A 14,403-nucleotide genomic window follows, 5' to 3' on the forward strand; every position below is an offset into this window, starting at 1 on the left:
AGACTTCAATCATTGATAGGAAAAAATACAAAAGCAAGAATGAATAAAACCATATCAGCATGAAATTCATTTGAAAATAAACTAATGAACAAAGTATTTATGGCTACTCTATGATATGATATGATAAGCATTTACCTAATTGAAAGAAGAAAAAAAAATTCTACCATAAAGTTTTCAAAATAACAAAACTTGAATCTAGACTTTTATACTAATATGCACAGATTATTTGCAGTTTTAATTTTATAATTCGATATATTTGCGGTAACGGATGCAAACCAAAACAAATTTTTAGAAGCGAAACTTTTCTATAAGTAATCTATTTAAAAAAATGCATTAGTCTTCATAAAAACCTAAATTTGATTAGATTTATATTGCATATTAAGTTCTGGCAAGTGTTACTGTTCTTTTATCATACCGTTTTAGAGCTTCACTTTTATGGATGTTGTCATCCTTGTTTTATATGGAATGTATTTTTATACACCTAAATAGATTTTGGGTCTTTGCTAAAGCAGTCACAATATTTTTTTCCATCCCAAACACAAAAGAAGCCTACTGATGCTTTGGAATGGTTATTTTATGGCAGTTTTTACTCTCCTTGTACATTATATGTGTAGATAATGCCTATACTTAGAACTTCTAGGGGTAATCTTGCATTTCAGCCAAAAAGAGGAATGTTTAAAATCAGCAATGCCACAAAAAATTATAACCATATTTTAAATATCAGAAAGGGAGGAGACATTTAAATGTATAATATTTTGGTACCCTAAGTTTTATAATTAAAACTCTCTCCATGGCTTGCTTTAAACTTTAGATACTTTTATTAGTTTGTTCTAACTAGCATTGTCCAAATTTTTCAACAAATAAATTAAATCTGCAGAAGGGTAATTTTGTTTTCATTAGGGATGTATATTAATTTTGTCTAATCCCTCTAGATCTTATACACAAAATGCCTTTTGAGCACTATCAGTATTCTCCCTTCCCCCTCTTATATCTTTTAAAGTAATGAAATTGAAAAAAGTTTTTTTTTCATATACCTAACACCTAATGGGGGCTTAACCCTGCGGGGTTACCCATTACCAAGCATAACCTAACCTATTCTAAAGTTATTGTTCAAAAATCTATCCTCTTTTTATTTTTAATTTAATTCAAAATTAAAGAGGAGGAAGGAGGGTCAGTGTTTAATAAGGAATTTTGTGTGATATTGATACTATTTTGTAGATATATGTTTCTCGTAGCCCATATTTTGTCGACAATTCTGCATGAACTCCTAGTTTGTGTATCTTGGATCATAACCTCAACACTTCCTCTCCAGTCCAACAGGGATATAGAGATAAGTCGATGAATGAAAAAGGGGGAGGTAGGTTGTGCTAAAATTGCGTAAAAGTGTGAGTTTTAAGACTTTAAAATAGGAGTATAACTCTAAAATTTTGTATGGCAGTTGCTCTAATATAGTACATATCCACGTTATTTAAAGCAACTGCCATGCAAAATTTTAGAGTTCTACTTCTATTTTAAATTCTTAAAACTAACATTTACGGAATTTTAGCACAACCTACCTCCCCCTTTATCTTGCCTCCAAACTTTCTCATTTTCATTGTATGCTGAGAATATGCTGTTACTTTATTTGAGGGATAGCTTAATTTATATTCCATTGTCCTATCCCCATATCTCTGATTTTCTACAAACCTAATCATTTCTTATGTCCCAACAATCTAAATAACATATGTAAAACTTAGATTTTTTAAAACAAGGGTATTTTAAAGAGAATATGTTTTAAAAAGGGTTTTGTACGAGTTAATTTTTTTTTGTAGTGATCCATTACTTTTATTTTATTTTATATAAAACATTTTAAATTAACTGCCTAAAAAATGAGGGGAATTTTTGTTTTTGGGGGGTTGTGTGTGTCCCCCCCCCCCCCCACTAAGAAAATAGCTTAAAACCACCACAGGAGTAGAATCCAATCGGTTCTGTGGTTACTGAGATCTTAAGCTTCAGACGGACGGACGGACGGACAGACAGCAAGCTACTTTGTATTATAGATTATGCACTACTTACAAATTATTTGTTCTATAAACTTGACTTAATCATCAGTTATAATTAAAATTATTTAGTAAATACCTATTGAGGTATTGCAGTTTACTGTTGTGTTTTCGTGATAAATGATGTTATTGCTGCGCTACTTTGGATGTACTTATTCTTTTTATTTTAAACTGTATGAAACTAAGGAAGTTTTTTGTATTATTGTATGAATAGCTCCTTTTCTTAACTATCCCCATCCCCTTTACATCCCCCCCCCCCAGGGAGGAAGGGGACATTGGGCTGTTTATTACACTAGTCTTTTAAGTTTTATACTATCTTTCTCTTATTCGTAGGCTTAACAACTTTGAGTACTTTTATTGAATTTTGATTTGGTTCATTAAGTTTAGTGTCCAAACATTTCAATCACTAATTGTAATCTACAGAAGGGGTAATTTTATGTTTCTTTACTGGGGATGTACATCAATTTATTGGCCATTGTCTAATACCTCTAGATTCCTGTTTCCCCCCCCCCCCTCACATATCTGATCAATGATCATACCCCCTGTAACAAGGTGACCCCACCCCGTTATTACATCCTACCCCCTGATGGTTTTGAATGAAATTTTTCTTGAAAAAATGTTCATGCAAAACATACAAAAAAATTAAAAAGCAAAAGTCTGACACACTTTAATAAATCCTATTTTATTAAACACTTTAATAAATCCTATTTTATTAAACACTTTAATAAATCCTATTTTATTAAACACTTTAATAAATCCTATTTTATTAAACACTTTAATAAATCCTATTTTATTAAGCAGTAATATTTTTGTGTGTTTGTGTCCCTTCAGATCTTTATAACAACTGACTTGATTATCTAATTTAGGGAATCTTTAAATAGATCCAATGATTATTCCAGGCTAGTTTCTTTCAAAATCAAAGTCTAGGGATGGTTTTATGCTATTTTCATATATAATTTCCCTCCCCCATAAGATGCATGAAGATTAAGAAAATTTTAACACGCAATTATTGAATTTATTTTTTCTTGTGGTTTCGATGGAACACTTTTGTTGAAACCACTCTCACTCATTCATGCAAGTGCCTGGATGTTTGTACGTTTGTCTGTGTGTCTGTGCGTGCATTTGTACGCTTTTGTCTGTTTGTCTGTGTGTTTGTGTGCGTTTTGGTAAAAATATTTTCTTCTATACCAAGAAATATAAAAGGAGTAAAAGATAACTTTAAAGCCAACAGCATGTTTGCACCCGTTTAATTGCCAAGACATTCTCATTATTGCTACACTACATATGGATAATATCACATCGTAATTTAGGATATCAAAAGGTTTCGAAGCCTTACTTAAAAATTGTTTCTCTTTTTCATAAAAAAAACTTTTACCTTAAATCCCAGTAACCAATGCTTGTTTATTAATTTCTTCTAAAAAAAATCAAAATTCTTTAAAAAGTGACTTAACATTATGAAACTATGACTAATGTATTAATTTATAGCTGACAGATGCATATTAACATTCTAATATCCTTAAATTTTCAATTTAGAAGTAACCACTCTTTCTATATATATTTCTATTTAGCCTCTCTCAATGTTGTACACTGTAGAAAATACATCGATATTTTAGACTTTTTAATACAGCTAGACTAAAATATTACCTAAAGAAGGGCTAGGAACATTTTTTTGGGGATTATTTTATTTCCAGGGAAGATTTCTCTTCAGAGGATGAAGGTTCTATCGTCAAAATAGTATAAACCTTCTTTTGGCCTATAACAATTCCCACTATAAAGGAGAACCATATCAGTTTAGTAAGACTTCTTGTTACTTTTTTATACATAATTGTTTGTTTTATTTGCCTTAAATTAAAAATCCGCGAAAGTGTCACAGCTCCCCCGGTATCCTCCCACATCCCTCTTGAAATGAGCCTTTTCCTCGTTATTACTCCTTCCTTCTCCCCCCCCCCCCCCCCGGTAAATAGTGGCTTAGATACACACTTGAAAGGGTGTATCATCGTTTACGCAATAAAACCAGATAATTAGATACGCCTGAATCTAAATTATGGGGTTTAAAAATTTTGAGAAAGGGGGGGGGGGGGTAATTTGATTTGTTTTTAAAATTTTTCATGGGTTAACATAAGAAGTTTTTAAGTTTTAGGGGGTCTAACCACCCTTTTACCCCTACACTTGGAGGTGTTTATTAAAGCTTTTTTTGGTTCCAATATTGATTAATTGGCGCTGCTACTACTGCGGAATTTATGGCATACCACTTGGAAAATAGAGAGATAGAGAGAGAGAGCTCTTTCATTTACTCATAAACCCTCTCTCCCGCTCTCTCATTCTCTATATCTCCCCCTCTTTCTCTCTCTGAAAATAATATTTTGATGAACAGTCCTTTCAGCGCTATACGCTGTCGTAGATGTGATTCTGTAGTGAACATTGTTATCAACATTTTTAAAAAATATGTTAAAGTGAAAACCAAATTACAATAAAAAGAACATTATAATATTAAACATAGGTATATGTAGAATTAATTGAATTTTTACAAAGAAAATATTATTTATAAGAACAAGGATGACCATGTTTGGAAGGGGTTGAAATGGAAAAGCAGGCTTATTCTTAATTCTATTTTTTGGTTGCTTAAATAAAAATGAAACCTTTCCTGGACAAAAAGTAATCATTTTTGTTATGGCCTATCAATTTAGGGGTTTCTGGGGGTCAGTTGCGGTGCCTAAACCCTGCAGGGCTGGCCAGTACCCAATTTAACCTTACCTGACCTGACCTAAAGTATTAAACAAATAAACGAAAACCTTCGCCCCTCCCCAAACTTAAAAAAGGGGGGAGTTGTATTGTTCCAGGATTCTTAAGGAAGAAGACAATAGACGAAGAAATAATTCTTCCTCATTGAAAATAATCAAAAAAATTATCTTTGTAGAATAAGATTAACATTATTGGTTAATAAGTTTGGGCACTGCTAGTTTGAACCAACACTTTTGGTACCAGTATAATCTTTATGCAAAACTACTAAAGAAATAAAGTTTTCTATAGAGAATCTTGCCTTCAAATATTTTATAACATATTTTGAAAATTGTAGCAAAGACTATTTACAAATTTGAATAAATTACATTCAAGGATGGAAATTTTATAAATATTATGTATGTGCAGTTTTCAATATATTCGAGTACATTAAAACAGGTATCTAAAGGGATAAGGCAATGTCCGATAAATTAATGCTTCCCAGGACCTACACTGTAAACGATAACCATATTGTTTAAAAGGTTAGCGAGATCTTTCAGTTTACACAGAAATACAGACAAACATCATGTTACTAAGTGACTTAAGTAACGATTAATGTAAAATTTTTGGATAATCTAATTTAATAATTTTTTAATCTGTAAAATTCAAAGAATAAAATTTGGATCATGAAAAACTAATTCTTTTTATTCCAATTTAAAATATTATTAAAAGCGAAGCTTTTCTATAATTAGGGTCGGTCCGTACGTCCGTCCGTACGTCCGTCCGTCCGTCCGAGATAGATAGCTTTTATTCGTTAATTTAGGCATGTTAGAATTGTCCTATCGATTTCAAACTTTGCATGATGATTCCTGTAGTAGTTGGGCACGATTTAGAAAGCGTAGCAACTCTATAATCATTACCAGAATGTCCGTACGTCCATTTTAAAAATGTTGATTTTTCTACTTTTTTAACAACAAAGGGGGGAGGCGGATGTGCCACTTTTTGAACCAAAAGTAAAACGTGCATGATCTAAGCCCATAAAAGAGTTACAGCTCTAAAATTTGGCACAACAGTTGCTTTTGTGGAGAACAATATGGAACTGTGAAGAAAAGGCGGCGGAACCGCCACTCCCGCCGATAACCGCCGTTTCTCGCCAAATTTTTTTTGCCTTTTCTTGCCATAATAGATAATTTTCAATCATCTGAGATAAACTTTTTTTTTACACTTGTAAGATTTTACACTTGCATTTTTTTTAAAAATATTGATATGATAAGTGTCAGTGAAAATATAACGGAAATTTTTATGAGAAAAAAAGTTTATCTCAGATGATTGAGAACTGTCTAATTTGATGAAAAAAAAGCAAAAAAAAATTCGGCGGGGGGGTGGTTCCGCCGCCGTTTCTTCACAGTTCCATAATGTTCTCCACAAAAGCAATTGCTGTGCCGAATTTTAGAGCTGTAACTATTTTATGGACTGAGATAATGCACGTTTTACTTTTGGTTTCAAAAAGTGGCACATCCGCCTCCCCCCTTTTCAAGTGTTCTAATTATCCGTTTGATCTGATTTTTGGTATATTGATTCCTGAGACAACAACGAACAATATTATAAGCGAAGCAACTCTATAATCAAGTCCAAAAATGTAAGTATGTCCATAAACATTATCCTGCTTCAAGCAGTTTTTTCAACAAATTTACTTACAATTTTGCTTCGACTCTAATACTTTTAAATTCTGATTATTCAGTTCAGATACCATACAAGTGTTAATGTCCGTTTGTCCTACCGTTTCAGTGCTTCGCTTTTATGGATGTTGTCATCCTTGTTTTTAAAAAATATTATCCAAAAATTAATTTATTTAATTCCCCTTCTTAAAATATGGAGGGAAATAACAATATGATGCAATAATTGAATCCAGGGTGGGAGGGAACATTGCACTGTTTATTTCACTAGTCCCCAAAGTTTTCTAATCATCTTTTTTATTCGTTGCTTAACAACTTTGAGGACTTAATTACAATTTTTATTGGTTGTGTTATTGAGTTGAATGTCCAAACGTTTCAACCACTAATTTTAATGTATAGAAGGGGCAATTTTGTATATCATCATTAGGGAAGTACATCAATATATCAGCCAATGTCTTATCCCTTTAGATCCCTGCTAAAATTCACTTTGTCTCCTTGACGCTATGTGATTTTCTCGGCCGCCATTTAAGATAGACTGTTTGGGGAATGTTAAACCTTACCAGAACATCAATTAAACAATCTACTTGGTCCACCAGTCTGTCAGTTATGCCAAAAAAAGACACATATTTTAATATTTAAGTAAGGTTTCGTGATATTAGGTATCTCTTTTTAATTTTAAAGACCACTGAACATCTTTATACCTCAGATAAATAAAGTGAAACAATGTAATAAAGTGATTAAAATATTCGATTGACAGATAGTTTTTAAGGTAAGAAATAAGCCTAGTTCACAAAAGACACAGGTCGACCTCTGGAAATTTTAGGTTGACCTATAGAATAAATCGGTCGACCACTAAAAGTTGTTTGTGAACTGAGCAATAGTCTCCTATAATTTAGATTTAGTGATATTTTTTTAGGAGTACAGCTATTCCATACAAACTCTTACTTGTATATCCATTCTCCCCTCTTTCTGAGGATAGTTTGATTGGAACATTAAAATATCTTCCATTTACTAATCACTAACTAGTTTTGTTAAGTGTTTATTTAGAACTACGATTTGATAGTTTTCACAATTTTGTTATTGATTTTTCAAGTACATTTTACTAGTGAAGCATTTTTTCCATCATTGTTGAAATATATTTTAATACGATTTTATAACCATTTCTAAAAGTATAAAAAATGCAATTTAAAACAGACTAATTTTTTAAGTTTAAATTTTAAATCAAAAATTTGATATTTAATCCCTAGACAATAAGACCAAATATATTATCCTACTAATTGATATTTTTCAAAGGATAAATTAGAAAACATATATGCTCTCTATATTTTTATCTATTGCTAGCGGCTACTCCCCTAGAGGCCTCTAGGGACACGTAAAATTGTTTTTTTTTTTTCAATCTATTTTAAAATCAGCGATTTACCAAAAATATTATTTTTGCCGCTAGATGGTGTTAGTTTTTAGCAAAATTCAAAAATGCCTGAAGGCGGCGTTTTTTATTTTTGACGATTTCTCTAGGAAAATACCTAGTTAATAACCTTCCCAGGACCTATGAGAAGCTACCCTGTAAAGGAGAACCATATCGGTTTAGCGGTTAGCGAGATCCTTCAGTACAGACACACAGACAAACAAACATCCTGTTACTTTATTATAAGGATTTTAAGATTTGTTAACTTTATTTCATATAATTAAAATCTTGCTATGTTTCTTAGTGCAGTGTGCCCTTCTGAGGCCTAGGCATTCAATATGATCCTAACAATAATACCTGGCGCTTTTATATGTTTTTAGGTAATCTTGACGCAGTTAGGTATAATATTAGCCAACTGTACTTGCGATTATTATCATGAGTTGATTTCCCATAAAGTGCCTATCGAGCACAAAATCCAACCTCCTTCTTTTTGAAAAAAGGTAAAATAAGATTGGGTATATGTATTTGTTATTTAGTTGATTTGACACCATGGGTTGATTTTCAAAGACCCAATTGAGAGTCGGCACAAGGTCATTCGGACAGGGAAATACAGTTATTCAACCCCTTCCCCCTCTAGTGTTTTACACTCATGGGACAACATAAATAATCTTTTTTTTGTTTAGAAATGGCGAAGACGATGGTTTGTGCTGCGGGAAGGTGGAGTACCTGGTCAATATATCCTAGCTTATTATACAGACAGTACTACTAAGAAATTAAAAGGATCTATTGATCTGGATCAATGCTACCAGGTATATACATTTCTTGTTGTGTTTACACTTTTTAACCAATAATATGGTTTGATTGTTCCTTCACTGTGCTCCTATAGGTCAATATAAATATTCTAGCTTACTATACAGAGAGTACTACTAAGAAATTAAAAGGATCTATTGATTCAGATTAATATATTTTTAGCAGGTACATATCTTGTTGTGTTGGCACTTTTAAACCAATATTATGGTCTGCTATTGGTCAATATATCCTAGCTTATCATACAGACAGTACTACTAAGAAATCAAAAGGATCTATTGATCTAGATCAATGCTACCAGGTACATTTCTGGTTGTTGTGTACACTTTTTAACCAATAATATGGTCTGATTGTCCCTACACTGTGTACCTATTGGTCAATATATCCTAGCATATTATTCAGACAGTACAACTAAGAAATTAAAAGATCTATTGATCTAGATCAATATTAGCAGGTACATTTCTGGTTGTTGTACACTTTTTAACCAATAATATGGTCTGATTGTTCCTACACAATTTTCCCAAGTTGTAAGATTTTTTGAATAGGCCTCCAGGTGGTCTCTGTACAGGTAAAAGTGAAATTTTTTTTTTTTAAGAGTTAGAGGTCAGCTTATGAAACAAAATATGCATGTTTTTTCTTCAAATATGTCAATAACATTCAAAAAGATGCATATTTTGTTTTATAAGTTGATCTCTAACTCTTAAAAAAAAATTTTTTTTTTCATTTTTACCTGTACAGAGGCTCCCCCCCCCCCCCCTCTTTGTAATGGTAATAGGAGGGGACATTGGACTGTTAAGTTTTATATTCCGGTCAAGTTATATTATTCTTATTAATAATATTGTTTCTGGCAATGAAAGTGAATTTAATTTACAACTCCAAAGAGAGTTTGATCTTTGTAAACTATATACAAAGAGTTTCAGCAAAGGAGTAAAGCAGCTAAAAATAAATGAATGTTTAATCTCCCTTTTAACCTTCTTAGGGAGACCGTGATTTTCTTGGCTGGCAATAAAAGTATATGCCTGATATTTTGGATGGAGATTTCAATTACCCATTTGTTGCTTATATTTTACATTTGAGTATCTATTACAAAGATTTGCTTACAAAAATTTTATGTGAGATATATGATTTTCTTGGCTACTATAAAAGTTAGTTATCATTGCAAGTTCTAGGCTATTTTTTGCCATTCGATAAAATTATTTTCGTATGCCTAACCCATAGATTATTTAAATATTTTATTAGACTAATTACTTTTCCGGCTATAGTAAAGTTGACTTTTTAACTTCTTTGATTATTACAGTTGACTTTTAAACTGTTGATTTCAGAAACTCAAATAATAGATAACTAAGAAATGCAATAAGTATAGAATTATAACCAAGACAACTATCTGGCCCCTGTCTTAGAAACCTTTTTCGTCTGAGAGGGAACTGTTTTCTGCTCTTTTGTAATGACTTGTCTGTGTTTTACGATTGCATTGGCTGCTATTCAAAGACCCAATTGAAAATCGGCACAGGGTCCACGGGGTGGGTATATACAGTTATTCACCCCTCCTATTGTTTTACTCTAATGATATAATTATAGTACATAGTTGTTGCCATATCCTGTTCAATTATCTAGAAATTTAATTTATGGAACAATGAAATTATTGAATTAATTTTAGGAAAATTTTTACATCAAATGTGTACCTATTGTTTCTTTATTGCTCTTTGAAACCTCTAAAACTGTCCCGAGAAAAATGTATATGGTACAGGGGTGGGGATATACAATTATTCAACCCCTTTCCCCCTCTATTGTTTTGTTCCCGTATCCGTTTCAATTACTCAGAATCTTTGAACAAATAAATTATTGAATCAATTTTGGGAAAACTCTAACATAAATTGTTATAATATTGCTTTTTGAATTCTGTAAAACTGTAGTCCAATCCCTCCTTCTAATATCTTGCTTGTGTTCTACGCGGTATTGGCATTGGAAAGATGGTTAAATCTGCCTTTACGTGACATTAAGTGAGCCTTGGAGAGAAAAAAATGTCTATTTTTATCAGGTTTATTATAATCGGATACTTCTAACCAATGTTTTTGTGGCTGAGACTTTTATTATATACCATTACCTACTTTTCAAGTTTTTTTTTAAATATTTAAGCATTGTCTTTACATAACATCCTTTTAAAATTTAGTTTGAAAAAGAAAATGTTAAAAGAAAACGGGAGGGTTATTTTTTACTAGGGGTGATTTCCCCTGATATAGATATCACCTTTCCCTAGACCTATTAAAAGCTTTACTTTAAATAATATCCATATTGGTTCAGCGGTTAGAGAGATCCTTCACCACTGACAGACAGACATTCTGATACTTCTAAATAAGGGAAAGCTATATTTTAGCTTTTCAAATATAAAGACTTATGTATGAGTTTTAATAAAAGATATACCTATCATCTCATTTTTACTGTTTTAGGTTGATTCTGGTCTTACATACAACTCTGGAAAGTCCAGCCTAACAAACCTGTTCAATATCAGTACTCAGAAGCGTATCTACTATCTTTCTGCAGATACTGTTGAGGTATAGATAGATAGGTAGATAGACAGACAGATAGATAGACAGACAGACAGCCTAACAAACCTGTTCAATATCAGTACTCAGAAGCGTATCTACTATCTTTCTGCAGATACTGTTGAGGTATAGATAGATAGGTAGATAGACAGACAGACAGACAGACAGACAGACAGACAGACAGACAGACAGACAGACAGACAGACAGACAGACAGACAGACAGACAGACAGATAGACAGACAGACAGACAGACAGACAGACAGACAGACAGACAGATAGATAGAATGATAGATAGAATTGATAAAGAGGGATATATCCAGATATATAGACAGACAGACAGACAGACAGATAGACAGATACATAGAATGAGAGATAGAATTGAAAAAGAGGGATATATCCAACTCCCTGGCAAAATTTATGGGGGTGGTGTAGATGAAACTATGACAATGAAATGTTATTTCAAAAAATTAATGGAATGGCACTGATGAATAGATAAATAGATATAGACTCATAGAGAGTGTATCCACCTCCTAGATAGCTTTGGCAAAATTCAGTGTGGGTTTGCACTCTGGTGTAGATAAACTTACGATAATGAAAAGTTATTTCAGAAAATTTATGGAAAATTTATGGACAGGTAGATAGATAAATAGATAAAATGATACATAGAGGTGTATCTATCTCCCGGGGGGGGGGGGAACTCAGGTGTAGATAAACTTATGACAATGAAATATTATTTCAGGAAATGAATGGATGGGTCCAGTCCTTATGTCAAGCCTGTGGTCTTAGGTAAAATATTACAATTAATTAGACATACTGGCGGTTTCCCTCTAAGTGACTAGTCGTGCACAATAACTCCGTCTCCCCTTTTTTAGTAGCGAAGCTACTCTATAATTCGAAATGTACGTCCGTCTGAGTGGTGGAAACGTGATTTTCTCGGCTCCTATGACAGGAAGAAGACTGAAACTTTTTGACAACATTCCCATCACTAAGGAGCATAATTAACTTTAGCACGTCCATGGCGGTCGGATTGCTTTTTAGCAGGTTTCAGGTTTCAGTTTTTTGTATTTTTCACATTTTTCACCATAACTTTTATGTTTATGGTTCGATTTTCAAATTTTTTTAGTTATGGATATAATAGGATCTAAATTAAATTTTCCGTCGTTTAATGAAACATCCATGTAGGGTAGCTATTTGGAAAACCGCTTTAAAAGTTCCTTTTAATTGTTTCATAATAAGATATAGAGAACTCAGGGAGGGAAGCGACATTAAGATGTTTATTATACTAGTCCCCAAAGTTGTGTGATAAAGTTTTCTTATTCATTGGCTTATAAACTTTGGGTACTTTTATAGAATTTTGATTGGTTGATTCATTAGTTGAGTGTCCAGTCCAAACGTTTCAGCCACTTATTGTAATCTTGTGTATCATCATTGGAGGTGTGCATCAATTTACCAGCCATTGTCTTATCCCTTGATCCCTGTAGAAGAATTGCATTGATTTTTACATTTTCAATTTGTTTGTAGGGCCTATCAGACAGACGAGGATAAAGATGTAGACACACTAACAAACCATCTCTATAATGAGGCTACGCTGGGAAGGTAGGGTATAAAGATGTAGACACACTAACAAACCATCTCTATAATGAGGCTACGCTGGGAAGGTAGGGTATAAAGATGTAGACACACTAACAAACCATCTCTATAATGAGGCTACGCTGGGAAGGTAGGGTATTAAGATGTAGACACACTAACAAACCATCTCTATAATGAGGCTACGCTGGGAAGGTAGGGTTTAAAGATGTAGACACACTAACAAACCATCTCTATAATGAGGCTACGCTGGGAAGGTAGGGTTTAAAGATGTAGACACACTAACAAACCATCTCTATAATGAGGCTACGCTGGGAAGGTAGGGTTTAAAGATGTAGACACACTAACAAACCATCTCTATAATGAGGCTACGCTGGGAAGGTAGGGTTTAAAGATGTAGACACACTAACAAACCATCTCTATAATGAGGCTACGCTGGGAAGGTAGGGTATAAATATGTAGACACACTAATCAACCATCTCTATAATGAGGCTACGCTGGGAAGGTAGGGTATAAAGATGTAGACACACTAACCTACCATCTCTATAATGAGGCTACGCTGGGAAGGTAGGGTATAAATATGTAGACACACTAACCAACCATCTCTATAATGAGGCTACGCTAGGAAGGTAGGGTATAAAGATGTAGACACACTAACCAACCATCTCTATAATGAGGCTACGCTGGGAAGGTAGGGTTAAATATGTAGACACACTAACAAACCATGTCTATAATGAGGCTACGCTGGGAAGGTAGGGTGCAGTTAGTATTCTATAGAATTTATGTATAAGGCTGAGATACTGCCACGAACGAGGGTATCAGGGTATGTTTCTTAAGAATAAGATCTCACTAACCGCTGCTTTTGAATCGTCTTTATTAAGGTTCAGGGAAGATTTAGAACTATTTTAGGGAAGGATATAACCACCCTCCGCAACGAAAAAAAATACTACTTGTTTTCAAGACTAAAACGGCAAATGGAGGTTCTACTTAAACTCCCACCCCGTTTAGAGTTAGAAAGGTAGAAAAGTTAAAACTATTTTTATAACAATCTTAGCTTTTATGGTTGTAATAAGATGCATTATGGAAGAATCTTTTAACCTGTTATTTTCTGTGGGACAAATAAGAAGGTTGAATCCTTTACTGTGCAAGTTGATCATACCACACAAAATAAATGTATAGATGTATAATCTAGACAACTACCTGGCCCATGTAGTTATAGTGAAGACCCTTTTCGTCTGCCAGAAAATTACTTTCTATTCTCCTTTATCGACTTGGCTGTTTTTATATTTCCTACGCAATTAGCTGATTTCAAAGACTCAATGCTAAATCGGGACAGGGTCATCCACCACCCTGTGGGTAGAATTACAAATAGCTCATGCCCCCTCTATTCTTGTTTTATCTCAAGAGGAAGCTCCACGTAATGCATTTGGATGAGAATTATTGATCTTAGTATTGTTCTTACCTATGCTTTTATATAATAGTAGGGTTGGGCCGGATACTTTTTTGGCCGGATACCGGTATCCGGCTGATTTATAATGCCGGATATCCGGTTCCTGCCGGATATCTGGCCAAAGTTCGAAATCCGGTAAATTACCGGATATCCGGCCGGATAACCGGATATCCGGCA

General features: G+C 33.4%; 1 protein-coding gene across 1 annotated transcript in view; it reads left to right on the forward strand.

Annotated features, from left to right (window-relative positions):
- dos (daughter of sevenless) overlaps nucleotides 1-14,403 on the forward strand; it is a 42,073-nt gene that overhangs the window by 10,831 nt on the left and 16,839 nt on the right. Inside the window, exons 2-5 of the mRNA XM_080178874.1 lie at nucleotides 8,522-8,647; nucleotides 11,093-11,197; nucleotides 11,929-11,975; nucleotides 12,711-12,785. Coding sequence (XP_080035000.1) covers nucleotides 8,522-8,647; nucleotides 11,093-11,197; nucleotides 11,929-11,975; nucleotides 12,711-12,785 — 353 coding nt within the window. The remainder of the gene's footprint in view (nucleotides 1-8,521; nucleotides 8,648-11,092; nucleotides 11,198-11,928; nucleotides 11,976-12,710; nucleotides 12,786-14,403) is intronic.

The sequence above is a fragment of the Acartia tonsa genome, chromosome 12, assembly GCF_053477335.1.
Source record: "Acartia tonsa isolate MP-2025a chromosome 12, ASM5347733v1, whole genome shotgun sequence".
Classification (NCBI taxonomy): domain Eukaryota; kingdom Metazoa; phylum Arthropoda; class Copepoda; order Calanoida; family Acartiidae; genus Acartia; species Acartia tonsa.